We start from the raw sequence: 21,465 nt of genomic DNA, 5'->3' as shown, positions 1-21,465 counted from the left end.
TGTCTTGCAGCGCCCAATGGGACTTGTAGTTGCACCACAGCTGGAGGGCCAGAGTTTGTACAATATTGGGGTCCATTCACAAAAGCTGAATGTCTGTGGCATTTTAACTTTTCTGTGCGATTTTTGCCTTTTTTTTCATTAAATAAATGTTGCATTTGTAAAGCCAGATTTTCTTTGCTCATAATGGCTCCATCCTCCGTGGCTGTGACGTTCTATGACGTGTCTATTGAGGGAGATGTTGGGAGTGATGAGAGTATTTGTCGGTCAGGAAGCAATTCGTAAAAAGTGTGGGCTTGCAGGGGTTAACCGTCTGTCATGTGATAAATAACAAGAAATGTTCAAATACTCCTCAGCCTGGTGGTTTGACCCTTTTTCTGAGCCGCTGTGAACATGTCCCTGGATGCACAGAAAGGTGACATCCCCAGTCCTGAGACATGTTACTCAGGATCGTAGTGACCAGAGCCGATCAGGCTGCACATCCAGGATGGTTGGTGACGCCGATTTTTATCAGGTTCACTTTTTAGATTCAGATTCCTTGGTTATTTGGGAGTATTCCATGGTTCTGATTCTTCTGTAGATGAGATGTGGCGTTCTAGGTGATTTTCTGTTTTCTGCCATTGAGGAAGTCGGAAATCACCTCTTGCAGCAGACGATGATCTGTGATCGGTCCTAGAATAGTCTCCGATGGTCTCATTGTAAAGTCCTCTGATCACAAGTCAATTATTTCTGTCTCATATCTGGACCTCCTGTGATGGTTTCTTTTTATTTTGCAGCCACAATGAGAGGAAAGTGACGTGTAAACACCCGGTGACAGGGCTGCCCTCCCAGGACAACTGCATCTTCGTGGTCAACGACCAGTGAGTATCATGGTGACCACATTACTGTGACCGCTCCTGATACATTGTGCCAACATTACTGTGACCGGTCCTGATACATTGTGCCAACATTACTGTGACTGGTCCTGATACATTGTGCCAACATTACTGTGACCGGTCCTGATACATTGTGCCAACATTACTGTGACTGGTCCTGATACATTGTGACACCATTCCTGTGACCGGTCCTGATACATTGTGACAACATTACTGTGACCGGTCCTCATACATGGTGACAACATTCCTGTGACTGGTCCTGTTACATTGTGACACCATTCCTGTGACCGGTCCTGATACATTGTGACACCATTCCTGTGACCGGTCCTGATACATTGTGACACCATTCCTGTGACCGGTCATGATACATTGTGACACCATTCCTGTGACCGGTCCTGATACATTGTGACACCCTTCCAGAAAAACAGCTTCCTCTCCGCTGGAACCCGAATCCCAGTGTCATCAGCCCAAACCTGCCTAATTATTGGACAGAACCAATATCTTAGGACAGAACGCTAAACCACTCAATCATTAGACCAAGATCTGCTTTATTGAAGACCAGCTCAGTATATATACAGCTCTGGGGGTCTAAACACATAACGCAATCACACATGAAAAGCATGCAAACAGACATCCCCTCCCCGATGCCTTAATGAATGAATAGGGAGGGAGGAGACACATGTGATGGGATTATCTCCTGAGTGTATCATAGGGTGATCTACTCATCTACACCCGGAGTCAGCTACTCCTAGAATCAGCTATCCTAATCCCATCATCAACACAATACAACAAAGGGACCAATAAACTGTAACAGTTTCATGTCCAGAATTATCCCCCTTCAGTGCTCCTGGAGTCACAGCCTGTACCTATAATACACACAGGGTCATCCAAATGTAATGCCAGGGAAAATGTACAGTACATCCCCCCACACATAAACCTGGTACAATGGTTAATTGTAACCCCAAGAGGTCCGAGGGGGGGTCTCCATAGTTCTGGGTCCATAGTCAGTTGGAAGGAGGCTAGCCCTCAGGCTCCTCCAACAGCACCAGTGACGGTTCAGTCCGTCACATGGTCCACATACATTGCGACACCATTCCTGTGACCGGTCCTGATACATTGTGACACCATTCCTGTGACTGGTCCTGATGCATTGTAACAAGATTCCTGTGATGTGTGTTGGTCCTTCTGACACATTGTAGCTTTGTTTCTTCTGTACACTTCAGATGAGGACATCTTTCATACCATCTCCATCATGTAGACTGACATTGGTGCTCCCAGCACAGCTCGCCCCCCCGCCTGAGCTCAGAGGACTTGAGAGATGCCGTTCATGTTGGATATTTTGCTGTCACATATCTGAGATAATCTTCTGACTCTTCGTGTACAATTCTCTTCTATATGTGATTACGAAGAGTTGTCTTCTCATCTGAGATTGTTCTCATGTCTTTCATGTCTTTCATGTTCTTCTTTCTGTCATTCATAGGACCCCCTCTACCATGACCTCTGAGGAAACAAAGGGCCGGGCTACTAGCGTAACGAGTGACACTTCCAACTGCAATGCTCAGACCTCCACGGGAAACCCTTCCAGCCCCATCAGCCGGGTCAGTGTTTGCTGAATAATGGTGGAAGGTTCGGGGCTCATCCTGACGAACTTTATGCTGTAAATGTAATGCATGCTGTAAAGGGAAGAGTGCTCAGTTTTATCTCACATTGGGTTCTCATTGTAATGGTAACTAAAGCTTTTGTACTGAACAATTCACAGCGATAGTTACCTGTGCTTAGAGGAATACACGGGCTCCATTAATTACCTGAAAATACCAGGAGGCCAGGTGACCAGTACGTACATGGTGATGGCATCTGGCGGTATAGGAGATGGAGGTGAGGTGATCAATATGTATATGGTCAAGGGACCTGACGGTATAGTTTTTGGGGGTCAGGTGATCAGTATGTACATGGTGATGGCACCTGCAGTATAAGATCTGGAGGTCAGGTGATCAGTATGTACATGGTGATGGCATCTGGCAGTCCGGTGATCCATATGTGCATGGTTATGGTTCCTGGCGCTATAGGAGATATACCGTAGGTCAGATGATCACTATATACATGGAGACGGCACCTGGTATAGGATCTGGAAGTAAGGTAATTAGTATGTACATTGTCAACGGACCTGGCAGTATAGGAGATTGAGGTCAGATAATTAGTATCTACGTTGAGACAGCACCTGGTGTTATAGGATCTAAAAGTTAGGTGATCAGTCTGTACCTGGTGGTATAAGATCTAAAAGTCAGGTGATCAGTCTGTACCTGGTGGTATAGGATCTAAAAGTCAGGTGATCAGTCTTTACCTCGTGGTATAGGATCTAAAAGTCAGGTGATTAGTTTGTACATGGTTACAGAACCTGGTAGTATAGGTTCTGGTGATCAGTATGTACATGGTGACAGAACCCAGTGGTGCAAGATGTGAAGTTCAGGTGATCTGATCTACCTGGCAGTATAGGATCTGGAGGTCAGGTGATCAGTATGTACATGGTGACGGCACTTGGCAGTATAGGATCTGGCGGTTTAGGTGATCAGTATGTACATAGTGATGGCACTATAGGATCTGGAGGTCAGGTGATCAGTATGTACATGGTGAGGGCACCTGGCAGTATAAGATCTGGAGGTCGGGTGATCAGTATGTACTAGGGTTGCACAGATACCAAGTACAGTACTCGGTACAGGTACGAGTACATGTACCGATACTTTTGAGCTCCAAAACTACACTAGAGAAAAATTCAAAAGTTAGGAGGCGGCTGTCATTTGTAAGGAGCACACGGAGCTCCTGGGATTTGTACATCTCTGTTTTAATGTACAATTTTGTTTTTATAAATAAAGGGATGCACAGATACCAGTTTTGCGAGTACGGGTACTTGCCGAGTACTTACAAGTACGAGTACTGATACATTTTTGTTTATTATCATGTGACAGTTTTTCTAAAACAATACAGACTAATGATTTCAGGACAGTGGTGGAGTGCCAGAGCCAGGTCCCAGCTGCAACCGCTGCAACCCTGGTAGTTCTCATGAAAAGGCCAAGTATCTGCACTGGTACTCGAAAAGTATCTGTGCATCCCTAGTATGTACATAGTGATGGCACGTGGCACTATAGGATCTGGAGGTCGGGTGATCAGTATGTACATGGTGACAGCACGTGTCGGTGTGCCTCGCAGATGGTTAATCCCCCTTTATTCTGGATATTCAGCCCTACATTCGAAGTTCTGTTATTCTGTCGCCCACTTTCATGCTGCCTGCGCTGCAGATTATTTCTTTATAAAGAACAGAGAGACGTATAATTAGAGCTCGTCTCCTGCCGGCAGATTCGGTATATGGTGTACCTGATATTGTCTATATGCTGCCTCTCTCCCACCTCCTCATTTCTTCTCGCCTCCTCCTATGAAGAGCTGAACGCACAGCGCATTGTTGGGGTGTTGCTTCTAACTCTCAATATTTTAACCTTTACCTGAAAATAGTTTTCTATGTAATTTGTTACATGTTTGATGTTCCGTATCTCCATTCTTACTCCATATAAAGATTGGTGACTTTTCCATCCAGCTGCTCTCTGTGTAGAATGAGGTCAGCCTCCCTCAACAAATGTTACACAAGAAGCCACCTACATATCATATAATCTTCAAGCAGCCTGATTAGACAATCACTGAAGAAGCAGAGCAGTAAATCACTATCATTATTACTGTTAGGCTGATAAAGTTATGAGAGAATATGGCCGCCCCCACTTATATGTTACTACAAACTGTACATGGAAATGGAATTTATAAAACATTAACACGCTGAGAAATGCCATTGCTGGGTGCATGTAGATAGGAAGTGGCTGCAGGTGATCAGCATGATTGAGGTGGTGGAACAAAAGATGAAAAAGGGAAAAAACATGACAATTGTTCCTGATACCCGGTGCAAAGAGTAACCTGAATGTCATCCATTTCAGGTTTACATATACTGGATGTTTTCTGGATTTCAATTCATACCAAACCAAATGAAAACCATATTTACTGGAAGTGCCGCTACCCTCCACCTACTTCCAGCCGCTGTGATATCCGTCATGAAATAAACAAAGTTGACAATTAGTATATTAGAGTAATTCTGTCACTTTTGTATGTGAAGAAGATGTGACATAATGTGGACATTCTGGAGTAATAGAGGGTCAAACGGCAGAAATGGGATTCTTCCATTGTAAATTATAGGCCCTCAGGGGCAGGGCCCTCCTTACCATCTTGTCAGGAATTGTATTGTGATTGTAATGTCTTCCTTATATTGTAAAGCGATGCGCAAACTGTTGGCGCTATATAAATCCTGTATAATAATAATATTTGGGTATATAGATTAATGATGTGTCTCTTCTCTTCCAGTCCTCCAGAGCTTCTGGAAAAGTCCACAATTTTGGGAAGAGATCGAATTCAATAAAGAGGAACCCCAATGCCCCGGTGATTATGCGTGGCTGGCTCTACAAGAAGGTATATGCATTGTCTCTCCTATAGATTGTGAGCTGCGGGGGTAGCATGTGACATATAATGACAGGAATGTAAGAGACGGCTGGGTACCCAGACAAGGCGTCATGGTTGGGAGAGAAGTTACATTATGATGGCAGGAATGTTAGGTGGCTGAGTACCCAGGCAGGGCACTATGGTTGGGGTGCCTGGTGATATAAAATAGCGGGAGTGTAAGAGGCGCCAGATACTCGGACAGGGTACCATGGTTAGGGAGAGGGTTATATATGATGGCAGGAATGAAAGAAGTGGCTGAGCACCCAGGCAGGGCACCATTTTTGGGAGAGAGGAAGACATATGTTGGCGGAAATATAATAGTTGGGCTGAGTGCCAAGAGAAGGTGTCATGGTTGGGGTAGCGGGTGACATATGATGACCGGAATGTAATAGATGGCTGAGTACCCAGAGGGGGAAACCATGGTTGGGGAAAGAGGGTAATGTATGATGGCGGTAGTGTAAGAGACTGCTGAGTACCAAGACAGTGCACCACGGTTGGTTTTTGAGGGTGACTTATGATGGTAGGAATGTAAAAGATGGTTGAGTACCCCGGACAGGGCACCATGATTGGTTAAAAGGGTGAGAGAAGATGGCAGGAATGTAAGAGCCGGCTGGGTACCCAGACAGGGCACCATGGTTGGGGTAGCGGATGACGTGTGATGACAGGAATCTACGAGACGGCTGACTACCCAGACAGGGCACCATGGTTGGGGGTAGTGGATGACGTATGATGACAGGAATCTAAGAGACGGCTGACTACCCAGACAGGGCACCATGGTTGGTTGAGTGGGTGACATAAGATGGCAGGAAAAGGAGACTGCTGAGTACCCAGACAGGGCACCATGGTTGTGTTATTAACTGACAGAACACCCTGGTCTCCTACGTGCAGTGCCTGTTAATATTATTGCTGGTTCATCTCCTTAAAGGACATGTTCATCCCATCTGCAAGTGAACGCTAACATCTCCGCCTCTAAAACAGCCTGTCTCCGCTAAACTGCATTAACCCCACCCTAGCTGCTCCCATACCACCATATCAGAGCTGCAGGCAGCTCACAGGAAGAGAGCAATGGAATTGTCTCAGCAGTGTTACTTTTACAGTCCAGTGAAAAAACAAATGGCACAAGAAAACTTATGACATTCAGCATGGCAGAGCTGTGCGTATCATAAGACTGGCTGAACAGCACTGCTAACATTTTGGAAGACAGTTGAGATGCATTTCCACCTTGTGTTTGTGTTTGAATGAAGTTCTCACCTACTGAGCAACAGGACAGGATTGTAACAACGTGCAGCAGCAATTGATTTTATAGATTATAAGTTTTATAGATTTGTTTGTAGATATAATTTAGAGAGTTTTAGTGCCAGTAAATTCACTTCCATTTGCTTTAAGTTTGATAGAGATAGTCAATGTCCAAGAAATAGAGATCAGTTCTTCTCCACCTTCCTCCACTGGAAATGGCTGATTATATCTGATTTAGAGTGGAATAAATATAACAGGAACATTTTCAGCCAAAATGCATCAGAAAGGCCTTTTTTGAACTGGTAGAACTGTCGCAATCCATCTTAAAGAGGAAAAAGCGATACCGCAGCAGTTGTAGACTGGCCATGTAGAGGCGGTTTCTCAGCAGAAGTGTTCTTATGAGTGGTTCATATCAGTCAAGTATTCCGCCAATAAATCCATCTGCTTTCTAAGTCAGCTGTGTAATGATCCTCGGTTCTTTGCATTTATACCTGAATCCCTATTCTGTGCAGCTATACCTTGGAAGACAGTTGAGATGCATTTCCACCCTGTGTTTGTGTTTGAATGAAGTTCTCACCTACTGAGCAACAGGTCCGGATTGTTACAACGTGCAGCAGCAATTGAGACCCCTCTATACCTCAGCCGTCATGTAGTCACATACTGTGTGCCATAATGTGGCACTGTTGGAGTTAATGCGGCGGTGTCATTAACATGTAGCGATAGGGTTCGATAAACACCTTCCGTGATGTGTTACAAAAAGCCGACACTGAACTGCATGTGGTGCTAATTAAAGTGAAGTAGTGAAAGCATCACCACGCGCCATCTGCGGAGGATGCGTCAGCTCAGTGTGTCTCCATTAACCCCCTTGAGAGTACGCAGAGGTGACATCACTTCCTTGTCTGCTTTAATCCTCAACTATACCTCAACTATACCCTACGCCATGTCTGCTTTGTATTAAAGTGGAACTCCAGCCCAAACCTTGCTTTTGGGTGGCGTAGTTCCGGATCTCTGTCTCCGTGTGATTGCTGTCTGGGAGATTTTCTGTGCTGGGGACACAACAGGAAGTGGGAGTAAATCTCATCAGAGTTAGAGGAGATCACCTCTGGTACCTCTCATTGGAGCCTGTCTTTGGATGGGGAGATTTTGCCTTCTCTTCTAATCACTGATGGAATTTCTTAACTTAGATAAAGTTACATTTTAACCCTTGAGTGTTTTATACTCTGCGTCATGTTTGCTCTGTAGCAGAGGCCATTTTCTGAGAAGCTGTCTCTCTTATTATATATGTGAAATATATTGTGAAGTTCATATGGTAATGGAGTAATTTTGTGTTTTCCCAGGCGAATTCCGGGATGAAATTGTGGAAGAAGCGCTGGTTCATCCTGTCAGACTTGTGTCTGTTTTATTACCGAGGTGAGTGCAGACATATCGACTCATCTGTCTTGTAGCTCTGAGGTGAGTGCAGATATATCAGCTCTCATCTGTCTTGTAGCTCTGAGGTGAGTGCTGACATATCGGCTCTCATCTGTCTTGTAGCTCTGAGGTGAGTGCAGATATATCAGCTCTCATCCATCTTGTGGCTCTGAGGTGAGTGCAGACTTTATTGGCTCTCATCCGTCTTGTAGCTCTGAGGTGAGTGCTGACATATCGGCTCTCATCCGTCTTGTAGCTCTGAGGTGAGTGTGGACAGATCAGCTCTCATCCGTCTTGTAGCTCTCAGGTGGGTGCTGACATATCGGCTCTCATCTGTCTTGTGGTTCTGAGGTGAGTGTGGACAGATCAGCTCTCATCCGTCTTGTAGCTCTCAGGTGGGTGCTGACATATCGGCTCTCATCTGTCTTGTGGTTCTGAGGTGAGTGTGGACAGATCAGCTCTCATCCGTCTTGTGGCTCTGAGGTGAGTGTGGACAGATCAGCTCTCATCCGTCTTGTGGCTCTGAGGTGAGTGTGGACAGATCAGCTCTCGTCTGTTTAGAAGTGCAGAGATCTCTGAGCAGTTTATTTACCTGACAGGAGACCTGTTCACTTTATAACTGTAGACGAGCCCCATAAAAAGCCGAGCCCTGCAGAGGAGACTCCGATATTAACACTCACATTTCTCAGCGGTACAGGGAGCGGCGGCTTGGTGGAATTAAAAATGAAGCGGATTTCATGACTTTCTGACTCGGGAAGATCAGAAGTGGCGAGCTTGTGTAAGGCAGAGAGGCGGTGAATTCTGATGAACAACCCTCATCACTATTCCGCAGACTCTTATGAGCCAGAAAAAAAATGAATTTATAACTCGTTCCTATTCTTTGTGGATATTTGTCAGTTCCTCGTTGATCGTCCCCAATAATAGTCCTGTCTGGCCAGACTCGGATTGTTTGTTTGTGTGTATGTGTGTGCGTGCTGATGTCAGATCAGAGTGTCATACAGGGGTGAATAGTCTCCTTCATTGTACTCCAACCAATTTAAGGATTAAACTGGTCGGAATAGCCGAGTATATTAGGAGTGGCTCCATTTTATAGATTTGTTTGTAGATATAATTTAGAGCGTTTTAGTGCCAGTAAATTCACTTACATTTGCTCCATTTGGTTTAAGTTTGATAGAGTCAATGTCCAAGAAATAGAGATCAGTTCTTCTCCACCTTCCTCCACTGGAAATGGCTGATTATATCTGATTTAGAGTGGAATAAATATAACAGGAACATTTTCAGCCAAATGCATCAGAAAGGCCTTTTTTGAACTGGTAGAACTGTCACAATCCATCTTAAAGAGGGCAAAGCGATACCGCAGCAGTTGTAGACTGGCCATGTAGAGGCGGTTTCTCAGCAGAAGTGTTCTTATGAGTGGTTCATATCAGTCAAGTATTCCGCCAATAAATCCATCTGCTTTCTAAGTCAGCTGTGTAATGATCCTCGGTTCTTTGCATTTATACCTGAATCCCTATTCTGTGCAGCTATACCAGGTTGTCTCCGGTCCCCCCATTCTATGAGATGGTCCTCACTCCCCTGTTTTGTTCAGCTTTATTTGGTCGTTCCTGGTCTCCTCCCCATTCGATTGGTCCCCTATTCTGTGCAGTTTTACATGGTGGTCCCCAGTCCCACAATCTCTGTTGTTTTGCCTGGTCGGCCCCCTGTTCCCCTATTCTGTGCAGTTATGCCTGGTAGTCCCCGTCCCCAGTTCTGTGCGGTTTTACCTGGTGGGCCCCAGTCCCACATTCTGTGCGGTTTTACCTGGTGGCTCCCAGTCCCACATTCTGTGCGGTTTTACCTGGTGGCTCCCAGTCCCACATTCTGTGCGGTTTTACCTGGTGGGCCCCAGTCCCACATTCTGTGCGGTTTTACCTGGTGGGCCCCAGTCCCACATTCTGTGCGGTTTTACCTGGTGGGCCCCAGTCCCACATTCTGTGCGGTTTTACCTGGTGGCTCCCAGTCCCACATTCTGTGCGGTTTTACCTGGTGGCCCCCTGTTCCCCTATTCTGTGCGGTTATGCCTGGTGGTCCCCATCCCCGGTTCTATGCGGTTTTACCTGGTGGTCCCCAGTCACACATTTTGTGCAGTTTTACCTGGTGGGCCCCTATTCTATGCGGTTATGCTTGGTGGTCCGCAGTTCTGTGCGGTTTTACCTGGTGGTACTGGATTATCTGTGCGATTTATACCTAATATAAGATACAAAGTTCTGTCCCCTCTGGAATCGTCGCTTTGTATTCCGCACACACGTCCTCCATCGCCGGCTCCGTGTGTCGTTTGCTGTAATTCAGCAGATTGTGCTCCGCTCACAGCAGGGTGGACACTGATCCCCCGCCGAACACAAGTGTTTATCATCGCGCCGGCGGAGATGGAGCTCCATGGCGGACGCAGTTTATTTTTCTAAATTGTCCTGAGTTTAGTATCGCTGGCGGGGTGGGGGTAGACGGTCAGGTGACTTGGCGAGCGCTCAGAGAGCTGACACTCCGGAGAAGTAATTGAATGTCAGTCTCTGTACTTGCCTCAGGTTATCGAGCTCCATCAGAGGCTGAATTCCCTCTTGGCCTCCACAAAGTAAATATATACAGAAAGTACAGCATTTTCTCCTTCCAGTGGCTGCCCCGCGCTGGCTGTGATGGCTTTTTGTCAGAAAATTGATTCCTCATGTCAGGAGAAGAGAATTCTTGTCATGTCTGCAGCAGATTTCTGATGACCTGGAAGTCAAGTAGCAACTTTATATTGCCTGTGTGCACGAAATAGAATAGTGAGTTTACAGAGAACCATTGACGTTCCCTCTGCCTGCTCCTCCGGGTCATCTGCATTTCTACATTTCCAGCATGTCCCCTTCCAGGTATTTCACATACAGCCAGCTATGTAATCTCTTGAGTTTGCTGGCTGCAAGTTTTCTGCAATTCTTTACTTTTATAGTGTAAGTCAATAGTAATTTGATTACCTGCCATTCAAAAGCCAAGCACAGCCGAATGCCTGAGAGGAGGGACACACTCCCTTCCCTGCCTCCAGTTCATATCTGTCAGTGTGGAGCTTCTATGGAGAGAGACAGGCCTGAGTGCTCTGCAGACACCGTACCAGGGAAGCTCCTTATATAAAAGCTGAATTCCAGAATGCAGAATGACAGAGAAATTGTTAAAGATTAGTGTTATTACAGCCCATTTGCCAATCAATCACCCCACACTTGTGCTCTACAGCCTCCTTAAAAGTTACTGGCACAACATTTAATATTTGTCTTACGAAGATCACTTATTAAAGGTCAGAGAACAATACGAAAATACAAAACATAATAAAGTGCTAAAGAAATAAACCAAACCATTTACTTTGTAAAAGCTGGTCTAATGAATCATTTTCCTTTGCTGGATCTAAGCCTATCCCAAGGCAGGGAAAACCCAGGCTGCTGGGGCCCAGGGGCCATACAAAATCAAGCAAGGGGCCACAGGTCTGGCACCAGGTTGCTATAGTCTATAGCCTTGGTTCTCAACTGGTGGGTCGCGACCCCTTGTTCAGTGGGTCGCCATATGCCTTCCACTTTTCTAGGTGAGAGGCTACTCAGCCTCCCGCTACCCTCCCCCTAGCCCAGCACTGTCCATTCTTACACCAAGCAGTTATTCAAAATATGCTGCCCGGCTCCAAGTGTCGACTTGAGGTGTGGTGGGCTAGGGGTATGGCTACGAGGGAGCTCCATCCATATGTACATTGCTTATACTGTAGCTCCTTTGCATGTCCTATAGAGGTGCCTGGACTGGAGTGACATCACATTCTGGCTCCCAGCTACTCTAGGGGCACACATGGGAGCTGTGCACGCAATGTACATATGAATGGAGCTCCAGCACAGCAGCTCACACTGCCGTGCGTTCCATTGCAATACGACTTGGGTCTCAACTTAATGACCAAGGACAAATGTGGGTCCTGAGGTTACACAGGTTGAGAACCACTGGTCTATCGTGTCCCTCTGATGGTTGATTGCAGATAACGGCGTCTGTATACAAAGCCGTATTCCTGACCGTCCAGCGCTATACAGACTTGCTTATACATAGGCATCTGAATTATGTTCAGAAGCTGTGCTGATACGTTCCCATCTTCGTTTTCCGTCGTGTTATTATTCAGCTCATATGCTCTATTCCAGTAACTTATTTAATTCAGTCTTATCACTTGGCAGATGAGAAGGAAGAGGGCGTCCTGGGGAGTATTCTTCTTCCAAGCTTCCAGATATCTATGATTACCCTGGAGGACCATATAAACCGCTCATACGCCTTCAAGGTAAGAAAACCTATCATTAATACACCCTGTGGTGTTCCTCACTTTATCCGTCTCTAGTAATAAGAGCTTTTAATTGGCTGCTGCCTTTTATTCATATTATTATTATTATTATTATTATTATTATTATTTTTAAATAAATAAAGTCCTTTAACCTTAGTCCTTTATCGTTCATTCATTTATATCTCTTCCTGTTTTATGCTTGTGTTCCAAGTACACGTTTGTTTAATTCCCCAGGCGACGCACTCCAACATGAGGACGTACTACTTCTGCACCGACACCAGCAAAGAGATGGAGCTGTGGATGAGGGCCATGATCGGTGCGTCACTTGTACACTCGGAGCCCACCAAACGGTATAATGCTAAAATCTCTCCTGGTGTCCTGGCGGGAGGGGGTGAGTTCTGGGTGGGGGGATAAATACCTTCCTGGGCTTTCCTGTGGCTTTAGCACATCGCTGTAATGCGTATACACAGCAGGACGTCTAAGAAACAATTATTTTAATGGGGCATGTCCACATTAGTAAGTTTTAAAAAAACGTTGTCGTTATTGCATTATGAGTAACGCACATCAGGAAGCTCCAGAGGAATAAATTAAACGCACAAAAATGCAAGCGTCGTGCGGCTTTGTGTGTGTTTTTAACACACTTTAATGCATTTCTAAGTAATACTGGAATGTCTGCGGGACAGGAAATGCTAAACAGGTTTTTTTTGTCTGATGGAATGGGGAAAATATATGCAGAGAGAATGCATTAAACTCACCAAACTGAACTTTCAGTATATCAGCTAAATGCATTCCAGTTGTATCATAACCAAAGATGTTTAAAGTCTTAGTTTGTTTTCTTTAAAAAGCATTAGATATATCAGAAAAGCCCCTCTTGTAACATAGAGAAGCCTATCCTCTACCAGCATGCTGCAAAGAATGACCCTTGCTTTCTGTGTGGAAGCAGTGGTCTCTCTGCAGATGTCCTACACCACAGTTGATGAGTCAGAGCTATAGCCCTGCAATCAGTAGAGCTCATGCTTGCTTCTGATTGGAGAGATATAGCCTTGACTAAGCAGGGGGGCATGACAAACCTCTGTAGAGAGACCACTGCTTTTCAACAGGGTCCTTCTTTGCAGCATGGTGACAGCGAATGGACTTTTCTACTCGGGCTGTGGCTGTTTTCTACAGGAAACCAACTGTAAGACTGTGTACACCTTTTGTATTGATGCACCTGGAATTTATTTAGCTTGCTTAAGCTGAAAGTAGAACAAGAATAAAGTGCAGAAGCACACACAACACAAAACAATGTGTGCATAGTTACACACACACACACACACAACACAACAATGTGTACATAGATACAGTGTACAGGGTCTTGGGCTGGCTTATAAAAGCTGATCCGTTACTGATAACAACCCATCAGATGCTCCAGACATCTACTTTTGTTCAGATTCTGCCGATTGGCCGTTGTGTCTGTGTGTGCGAGAGTGCTTTTTGCTCCCAGATGTGAGCAGTACCACAGGACATGTCGCCGTGATCGGAACACAAAGCTGCAATTTTCCTCCTGCAGTCTGCTGGTAAATTATACACATAGTCAGGAAATTCTGCTCGTTGGAGGACTGGCCACATTCGAGGAGTCAGCAGATATATTCCATGAAACATCACACAAAGTGACCACAGGAATCTCGTGCAAATCTATGGCAAATGCGGAATTGGTAGTTGAGGTTTGTAGTCTATCTTTAGCATTCCACATGAGGGAAATACCGAGTGCAAATTTCTGAGACGTTAAGTTTTCCTTGTATATGCACAATCCTAAAAACTGCACATCTACACCGACCTACCAAAAGAGTCGATTTTTAGAAGGGTCACCTGCAGGACACAGAATGGAGAATCAGGGTAAGCAGTGTTGCTTGCAGGGCACAGAATGGAGAATCTGGGCAAGCAGTGTTGCTTGCCGGGTACAGAATGCAGAGTCGGGGAAAGGCAGCGTCTGTTATAGGGCACGGAACGCAGAGCCCGGGTAAGCAGTGTTGCCTGCAGGACACAGAATAGGGAATCGGGGTAAGCAGTGTTGCTTGCAGGACAGAGAACGGACAGTCTGGGTAAGCAGTGTCTCTTGCAGGACACAGAACTGAGAGTCGGGGAAAGCAGTGTCTCTTGCAGGACACAGAATGTAGAATCAGGGTAAACAGTGTTGCCTGCAAAGCACAGAACAAGAGTTGGGAGAAGTGGTGTTGCCAGCAGGACACAAAACCAAAAATAAGGGTTATCTGTGTTGCCTGCAGGACACAGAGCAGGGAATCGGGGTAAACAGTGTTGCCTGCAGGACACAGAATGGAGAGTCAGGGTAAGCATTGTTGCTTGCAGGCACACAACGGAGAGTCAGGGAAAGCAGTGTTTCTTGCAGAACACAGAATGTAGAATCAGGGAAAGCAGTTTTGCCTGCAAAGCATAGAACGAGAGTTGGGGGAAGCAGTGTTGCCAGCAGGACATAGAATCAAAAATAAGGGTAAACAGTGTTGCCTCGCGGGCACAAAATGGAGAGTCCAAAGGAAGCAGTTTCACCAGGCCTACTGGATATAGAACAAAGAGTCAGGGTAAGCAACATTGCTTGCTGGACAAAGAATTCAGAATTGACATAAGCAGTATGGCCTGCAGGAAACAGAACAGAACAGAAAATTCAGAGGTAAGCAGTGTTGCCTGAAGGGCATAGAAACAGGCAGTCAGGGTAAGCAGTGACACCTGTAGGACACAGGACAGAGAACTGTGGTCAGCAGCATTGCCTGCAGGAATGAAGAATTTAGTTAATCTGCAGGACTAACGGAATCAGGTTGAGCAGTGTCACCTGCATGACAGAGAATGGAAAGTGCAGTGTTGCCTGTAGGGTACAGAATGGGGAATCGGGGTAAGCAGTGTTGCCTGTAGGGTATAGAATCGGGGTAAGCACTGTTGTCTTAAGGGTGTGAAACGGAGAGTCGGGGTAAGCAGTGTTGCCTGCAGGAATGGAGAGTCATTGGTTGTGGGTCTGTATATAAAAACCATCAGCACTGGTTTGTTTGACCTTCTTGTCTTGTGTGTTTGATTTTAGCTGTACACTTTTATTGCCAGTTTATAAAGCTATGAAGCCCCATATATGCTGAGAATTTAATGCAATCGATGTTTAGCAACAGGATAATCGCTCTTACACACTTTATGCTTTCTTAGCACTTTTTCAAAAGATTTTCAGCAGTATTATTATTATTATACAGGATTTATATAGCGCCAACAGTTTGCTCAGTGCTTTACAATATAAGGAAGACATTACAATCACAATTCAAGACAAGATGGTAAGGAGTGCCCTGTCCCTGAGTTGGGAGGGGGAAGTGATACATGAGGTATAACAGTGAGCGCTCATCCTTTGATGTACAGTGCTTTATATTAGGTCTGGACAGACCAGACCTGTGATTTGGAGACCATCATGGAGCTGCGCTGATCACTGCTTGTGCGGTTGTGACATAAGACGTGTTAAGTCTAATAGAGAAGGGTAATGAAAAGTGACGGACTAGTGAAAAAAGGTGAAAGTTCTGAAAATGTTTGTAGAACATAATGGATTACCATGAATTTTGGGTGTTGTATGTCATCAAAAAATAACCTAATAAATAGAGAAGAGCCAACTGATCATCTTGTCTCCCCCTCCTTTGTTTAGGGAGAACGCAGCAAAATCAGAGCACGTGGTCACCCATGAAATAAACCATGTGGCCAATCACAGGTTGCTAATCCGGCCTGAGGCCAATAATAACCAGCGTAATAAAGAAATTTCCAGCAAGGGGGAGGAGAAAGGCACTTGGGAGGCGGAGAAATATGGCTTCCAGAAAGATGGACAAGATCGACCTCTGACCAAAATAAACAGCGTGAAACTGCAGTCCTGTATCTCCGACTACGACATTCTGGCCGCAAACCCAGGGCACTACAAGAGCATTCATATTAATGGGCCGGACAACAGAGTCCTAGAGAGCCACGGCTATGTCACTGAGACCGACTCCCGCCTGAACCACAGGCCATACTTGTCACATGGGGAGCCCGACAGAATAATCCAGAGGACCAACTCCATGCAACAGCTGGAACAGTGGATCCGGACCCAGAGAGATAAGGGCCCCGAGGATGACTCCAGTGGGTGAGAAACCTATTACTATTATTCTAGGCACAAATCCGAAGACAAGGACTTGTACTTCTCTCCAGTACAGTGGACAGAACCTAATACTGTCCATCCAGAGCTGTTCGTTTATACCACAAATACAGACTAAATATAGAGCCATTTGTTCAACTTGTCAATCCAGGGCCGCTGGGTTATAGCCAGATACATCGTAAATACAGAGCCATTTATCCAACACTGGCAGTCTGTAGCCCAGATACAACCTAAATATATAGAGCCATATACCCAACTGTACATCCTGAGCCGCTGGTTTATAGCCAGGTACAACCTAAATATAGAGCCATATATCCAACAGTGACAGTCTATAGCCCATATACAACCTAAATATATAGAGCCATATACCCCACTGTACATCCCGAGCCGCTGGTTTATAGCCAGGTACAACCTAAATATAGAGCCATATATCCAACTGTGACAGTCTATAGTCCATATACAACCTAAATTTAGAGCCATATACCCCACTGTACATCCTGAGCCGCTAGCTTATGGCCAGATATATCCTAAATATAGAGCCATATATCCAACTACATCCTGAGCCGCTGGTTTATAACCATATACAACCTAAAAATATAGCCATATACCCAATCTGGAGCTGCTAGTTTCTCACATGTATATACCACCAATGTAGAGCAATTGTGTATCATTCCAGAACCACTGGTTTATAGCCCAGAATGAGTTTAAATATAGAGGCATTTATCTAACTGTACATCTAGAGCTGCTCTACATCCAGAACTTTTTGAGATGTGAAGGTTTTCTAGAGTTTAATACCAATACTCCGCCATGGTTTGAGGGATCAAAGGTCTTTGAGCTCAGGTCTCACTATGTTCTTCCATCAGAAAATTGTCCTCAGTTGGTGTAGACTTGATTGAGACATGATTACATGATTGAACGTCTGTGTTATTTCGTTGCAGAATCTTGTCCTATCAGACGTTGCCCAGAAATATGCCGAGTTATCGGGCTCAGGTTGTTCCACGCTATCCGGAAGGCTATAAGACATTGCCACGCAATCTGAAGACGCGCCCAGACAGTGTGTGTAGCACAGCAGGGATGGGATATGACCGAACAATGGGTCCTATAAGCGCCACAGGGGATGACAAGCGGAGGTCCATCCGTGATGATACAATGTGGCAGCTGTACGAATGGCAGCAGAGACAGTTTTACAATAAGCAGACGACTCTGCGGCGGCACTCTTCTTTGACCAGCCCGAAAACCATGGTCCATATCTCCGACCAGACCCTGCACTCTATTCCCCTATCCCCATCTCATGGCTCCATTTCTGGTTATCACACGTATTCTCCACATCGGGCCTACAGGTCAGAGGTATCTTCACCAGTTCAGCGCGGAGACCTGACAATAGACCGCCGACCCAAACCTCAGACCAGCAAGGTAATCTTTATACTACCCTTCCGCCAATAAATATATGTATAATAGGTTACCTCCGAAGCACACTGCAATGAGTAATACACAACTTACAAGTGATGGGAGGACGGGTCGGAAGTTTAGGAAATCTGGTATGTGTACAAATAAGTGTTTCCGTTATTATGTCCTTAATTGGGACATAATGACTCTATGGCCTGAATAAGGAAACGTGTGGCAGAACAGGACAATCTGTGGAAAGGTTTTTATTTCTAACCTCCCCCATATTAAAAAAATATGTTACTCCAGGCTTAGGGTGGAGTAAATTCTTGGGAGAATGTTAGAGAAAAAAGCACAAGGGAGCCTTTAATAATAATCGAATTGAATCTGTAAATGGATTGGTCCGATTGTTCACAGCACCTTTTATGAAGATGTCACAGCTGATATTTTCTATGAAAAGATGCCATTTTAATTCCGATCTCGTAGATGAATTGGATAGAAGGGCCCCTCATCGTCAAAGGGCCCCATGATAGACTGTAGGAATGAACCTCCGTCTCCACTGCTATTCAGTTTATGATATTAAAATGGGTTCGGACAGGCTAATATTTGTACTGAATAAGGAATAGATAGGAGACCTGACAGAAACTGAAAAGCTGTCTCTTGTAAACATCACATCATAAAGTTTTGCTCATGTGCACAGAAAGAGGGGCTAAAGTCAGAATAAACAGGCCGCATGCAAGCTTCCAGCAGGTTTCAGTTGCCCTCCATGTGTCTTCCCCCTGTCTTGCTGCAGCCTCCACCCCAATCTCTTATGATGTTTATTTCCCTGTGGTAGTGCCAACTGGATGTGCAACGACTGACAGATGTGCAGGGCTGTGTAAACACTGGAAAAAGGGGTACCGCTGAGTAGAACACTACTAATGGAACATTACCAGTCTACTGAAAGAAGAACTCCAGGCAAATAAAAAAAACTTACCCTTGCAGATGGGTTATACCTGAACTGCAAGGGATTCCTGCTCTGTTTGGTTTAGGAGGCTGGAATAAAGCAGATTCACTTACCTGCTCCTGGCTTCCTCTGGGCTGCAGCCTCTTCTTCCCTGGGCCCTGGTGTCATCACGTCTGCCTGCATTAGATGTAAGGACGCCAAGAGGGAGAGAGGGGAGCGTTGACCACCACGGAAGCTGGGATCAGCCATTTTTTTGAGTCTCCTAGACAAAATAAGCACTAAAAGTGAAAGTTTCACATGTAAAAAGAAATGCATGTAACTAGATACATCTTACTGCATGAGATGCTCTGCTTGGTCTGCAGATCGTCTTTATTTTTATTTTTCCCCTGGTGCTGCAGATGACTTCCGTTCTGAGGGCGGCTCCATTCTCTTGCTGCATCCTATGGAGCCACCCTGCAGTGTGTGCACCCGTGCTTGGGACTACAGGCTTTTGTAAGAAGCTGCCTTTGCACCCACCCGCCGTCATTGGAAACACAAAGGCTCCAGTATATCTCTGTAAGGCAGTTTTTTTTTCTAACAAACTTTATTTAAAATTTACAGACTGTGGAGCAGTGTAGTTGTCACATTGAGAAATGTTACATAAAGTTTGTTTAAAAAACGAAACAAAAAAAAAACCTTTTGGAGATATATATTTGAGCCCCTATCAATCGCCTGAGGGGGGTCTGTGGGTGCACGGGCAGCGTCTGACAAAAAGCTTGTAGTCTTGAGCACAGGAGCGTGCACTAGTGGCTGGCTCCATAGGTTATAGCAAGAGAATGGAGCCCCTCGGGAGGTCATCTGCAGCACTGGGGGGAAAAAATAAAAAAAAGACGATCTGCAGAGCAAACAGAGCATTCCATGCAGTAAGATTTATCTAGTTATATGCATTTTGTGTAAATATCTGTGAAGCTTTAATAGCACTTTAACCCAGGGGCGTCGGGTGCTCGGTCCATGACCGAGTGCATGGCTTTTCAGAGGGGGGGGACACCAAAATGACAGTCATTTTGGTGTCACCTGGGTGCGGGCTGCACCCCCTTTATGACGCCACTGCTTTAACCCTTGCAGTGCGGGGGGTAGACCTAAGGTAAGGGTACAGTTTTTTTTATTTGCCCGGAGTTTTTTGAATGCTTTTGTGTTTGTTTTCAAAAGGATGTCACCAGCACACCATTTAGGTGAAATCAACAAATGTAACGCAATGATCTGCCAGTGTAAAGATCCTATTTTTGCTAATCTGTGAAGCAAGCAAAGTTTTTCCATCTTTCTGAATATGTTCTCCTAAAAATAAAATGGAAGCGTCCTCACTTTTGCTGCTCCCGAATCTCCCAGATTCGTTTTTTCTTTTCCTGCGTGGGGTTGGCAGTCACTTTGACAAGGAAATGTTGTGTTTCTACAGCTGGGTCTCGTTCCTGACAGAAGGTCAGTGCCAGCGGGATTGGCTCTTCAACCCGAAACACCGCAGGGTCTTCAAGGCAAAACTGTGAGTGGTGTATTTATCTGTAATAACAGCGTTTAGTTGGTGTTCTGTGCTCAACCTTCCGCAGTCCTCTGTAAAACCTCTAACAAAGTCCTCGCCTCCCGCTGAGAACGCCACAAATCATCTCTTCATATCTGCTGCCTGAGGAGAGTCAGGAATCGGATATCTGACTATTCTAATTATTAGTGTGGCTGCCTGGATAAATGACAGAGCAAACCTCCGACATAATTATACACATATACACCCAGATAAATGGAATCCCAAGTCTTCCTTATTATGAACGTGATCGGCTTAATGTAACAAATCTGATCAGCGAGCATTTTCAACACACAGCTCCGGTGTACAGATTGTGATAACATCTGTACATGGGGGCAGCCATAACTGCGTCCTGCTCAGAGGAGCTGCCCGGTGATTGTCTATTGTCATTATACTATCAGTATGCTGGGGAGAAGACAGAATATAATCTATATATGGTTTACCCTGTAATTTCAGCATCTGATTTCACTGCTCTATACACTGAGAGGGAGAATCTCCTTATTAATTACAGGTATTTATATAGTGCCCGGCAATGTTTTACATTTTGTACATTCACATCAGTCCCTGTTCTCAGGGAGCTCACAATCTAAGGTCCCTTTCCCACATACTAGGGCCAATTTAGACAGGAGACAACGAACCCACCAGCATGGGAGAAAACCCATGCAAGCACAGGGAGAGCATGCAACCTCCATGCAGATAGTGTCCTGGTTTGGATTTGAACCGTGGACCCCAGTGCTAACATGCTACCCTAATCTGTATATGAAACGGCCAAATGTAGAATTCAGTTTCAGATAAATAATGACTATTCAGAGCGCACACTGACTGAAGATGGTATTCTAATGCCTGCACCCTCCCTGGATGATTTTAAAAGAGTCAAGGCACTTTTATTCACCCAGGCTTAAAACAATCCTTCTCTTCAAAGATCCCTACACTAATTTGATAAGAGTCCCCTGGTATTCTCAACCCATAAAAAAAGAGCCATAACCGTATTTCAAGTCGTATTCTACAACTAGTGTGGCCTCTTCTTGGATTATCTTGTCCGAATTTCACACTCAGTTGATATGGCAATTTATAGCGGACATCATCGGA

General features: G+C 45.1%; 1 protein-coding gene across 7 annotated transcripts in view; it reads left to right on the top strand.

Annotated features, from left to right (window-relative positions):
- PLEKHA5 (pleckstrin homology domain containing A5) overlaps positions 1-21,465 on the top strand; it is a 93,738-nt gene that overhangs the window by 45,340 nt on the left and 26,933 nt on the right. For 5 of the 7 annotated variants that reach the window (XM_018562404.1, XM_018562403.1, XM_018562402.1 and 2 more), the window contains exons 2-10: positions 774-857; positions 2,353-2,470; positions 5,268-5,372; positions 7,976-8,048; positions 12,254-12,354; positions 12,589-12,704; positions 16,019-16,486; positions 17,437-17,911; positions 20,260-20,343. In XM_018562404.1, the coding sequence (XP_018417906.1) occupies positions 2,366-2,470; positions 5,268-5,372; positions 7,976-8,048; positions 12,254-12,354; positions 12,589-12,704; positions 16,019-16,486; positions 17,437-17,911; positions 20,260-20,343 (1,527 nt within the window). In that variant the 5' untranslated portion in view covers positions 774-857; positions 2,353-2,365. Of the gene's footprint in view, positions 1-773; positions 858-2,352; positions 2,471-5,267; positions 5,373-7,975; positions 8,049-12,253; positions 12,355-12,588; positions 12,705-16,018; positions 16,487-17,436; positions 17,912-20,259; positions 20,344-21,465 lie in introns of those variants that run through there. The other 2 variants (XM_018562399.1, XM_018562398.1) reach the window with 1 other exon arrangement.

Source organism: Nanorana parkeri, unplaced genomic scaffold (assembly GCF_000935625.1).
Source record: "Nanorana parkeri isolate BGI_ZX_2015 unplaced genomic scaffold, ASM93562v1 scaffold576, whole genome shotgun sequence".
Lineage (NCBI taxonomy): Eukaryota > Metazoa > Chordata > Amphibia > Anura > Dicroglossidae > Nanorana > Nanorana parkeri.
This window is presented reverse-complemented; position numbering and strand designations above follow the sequence as displayed.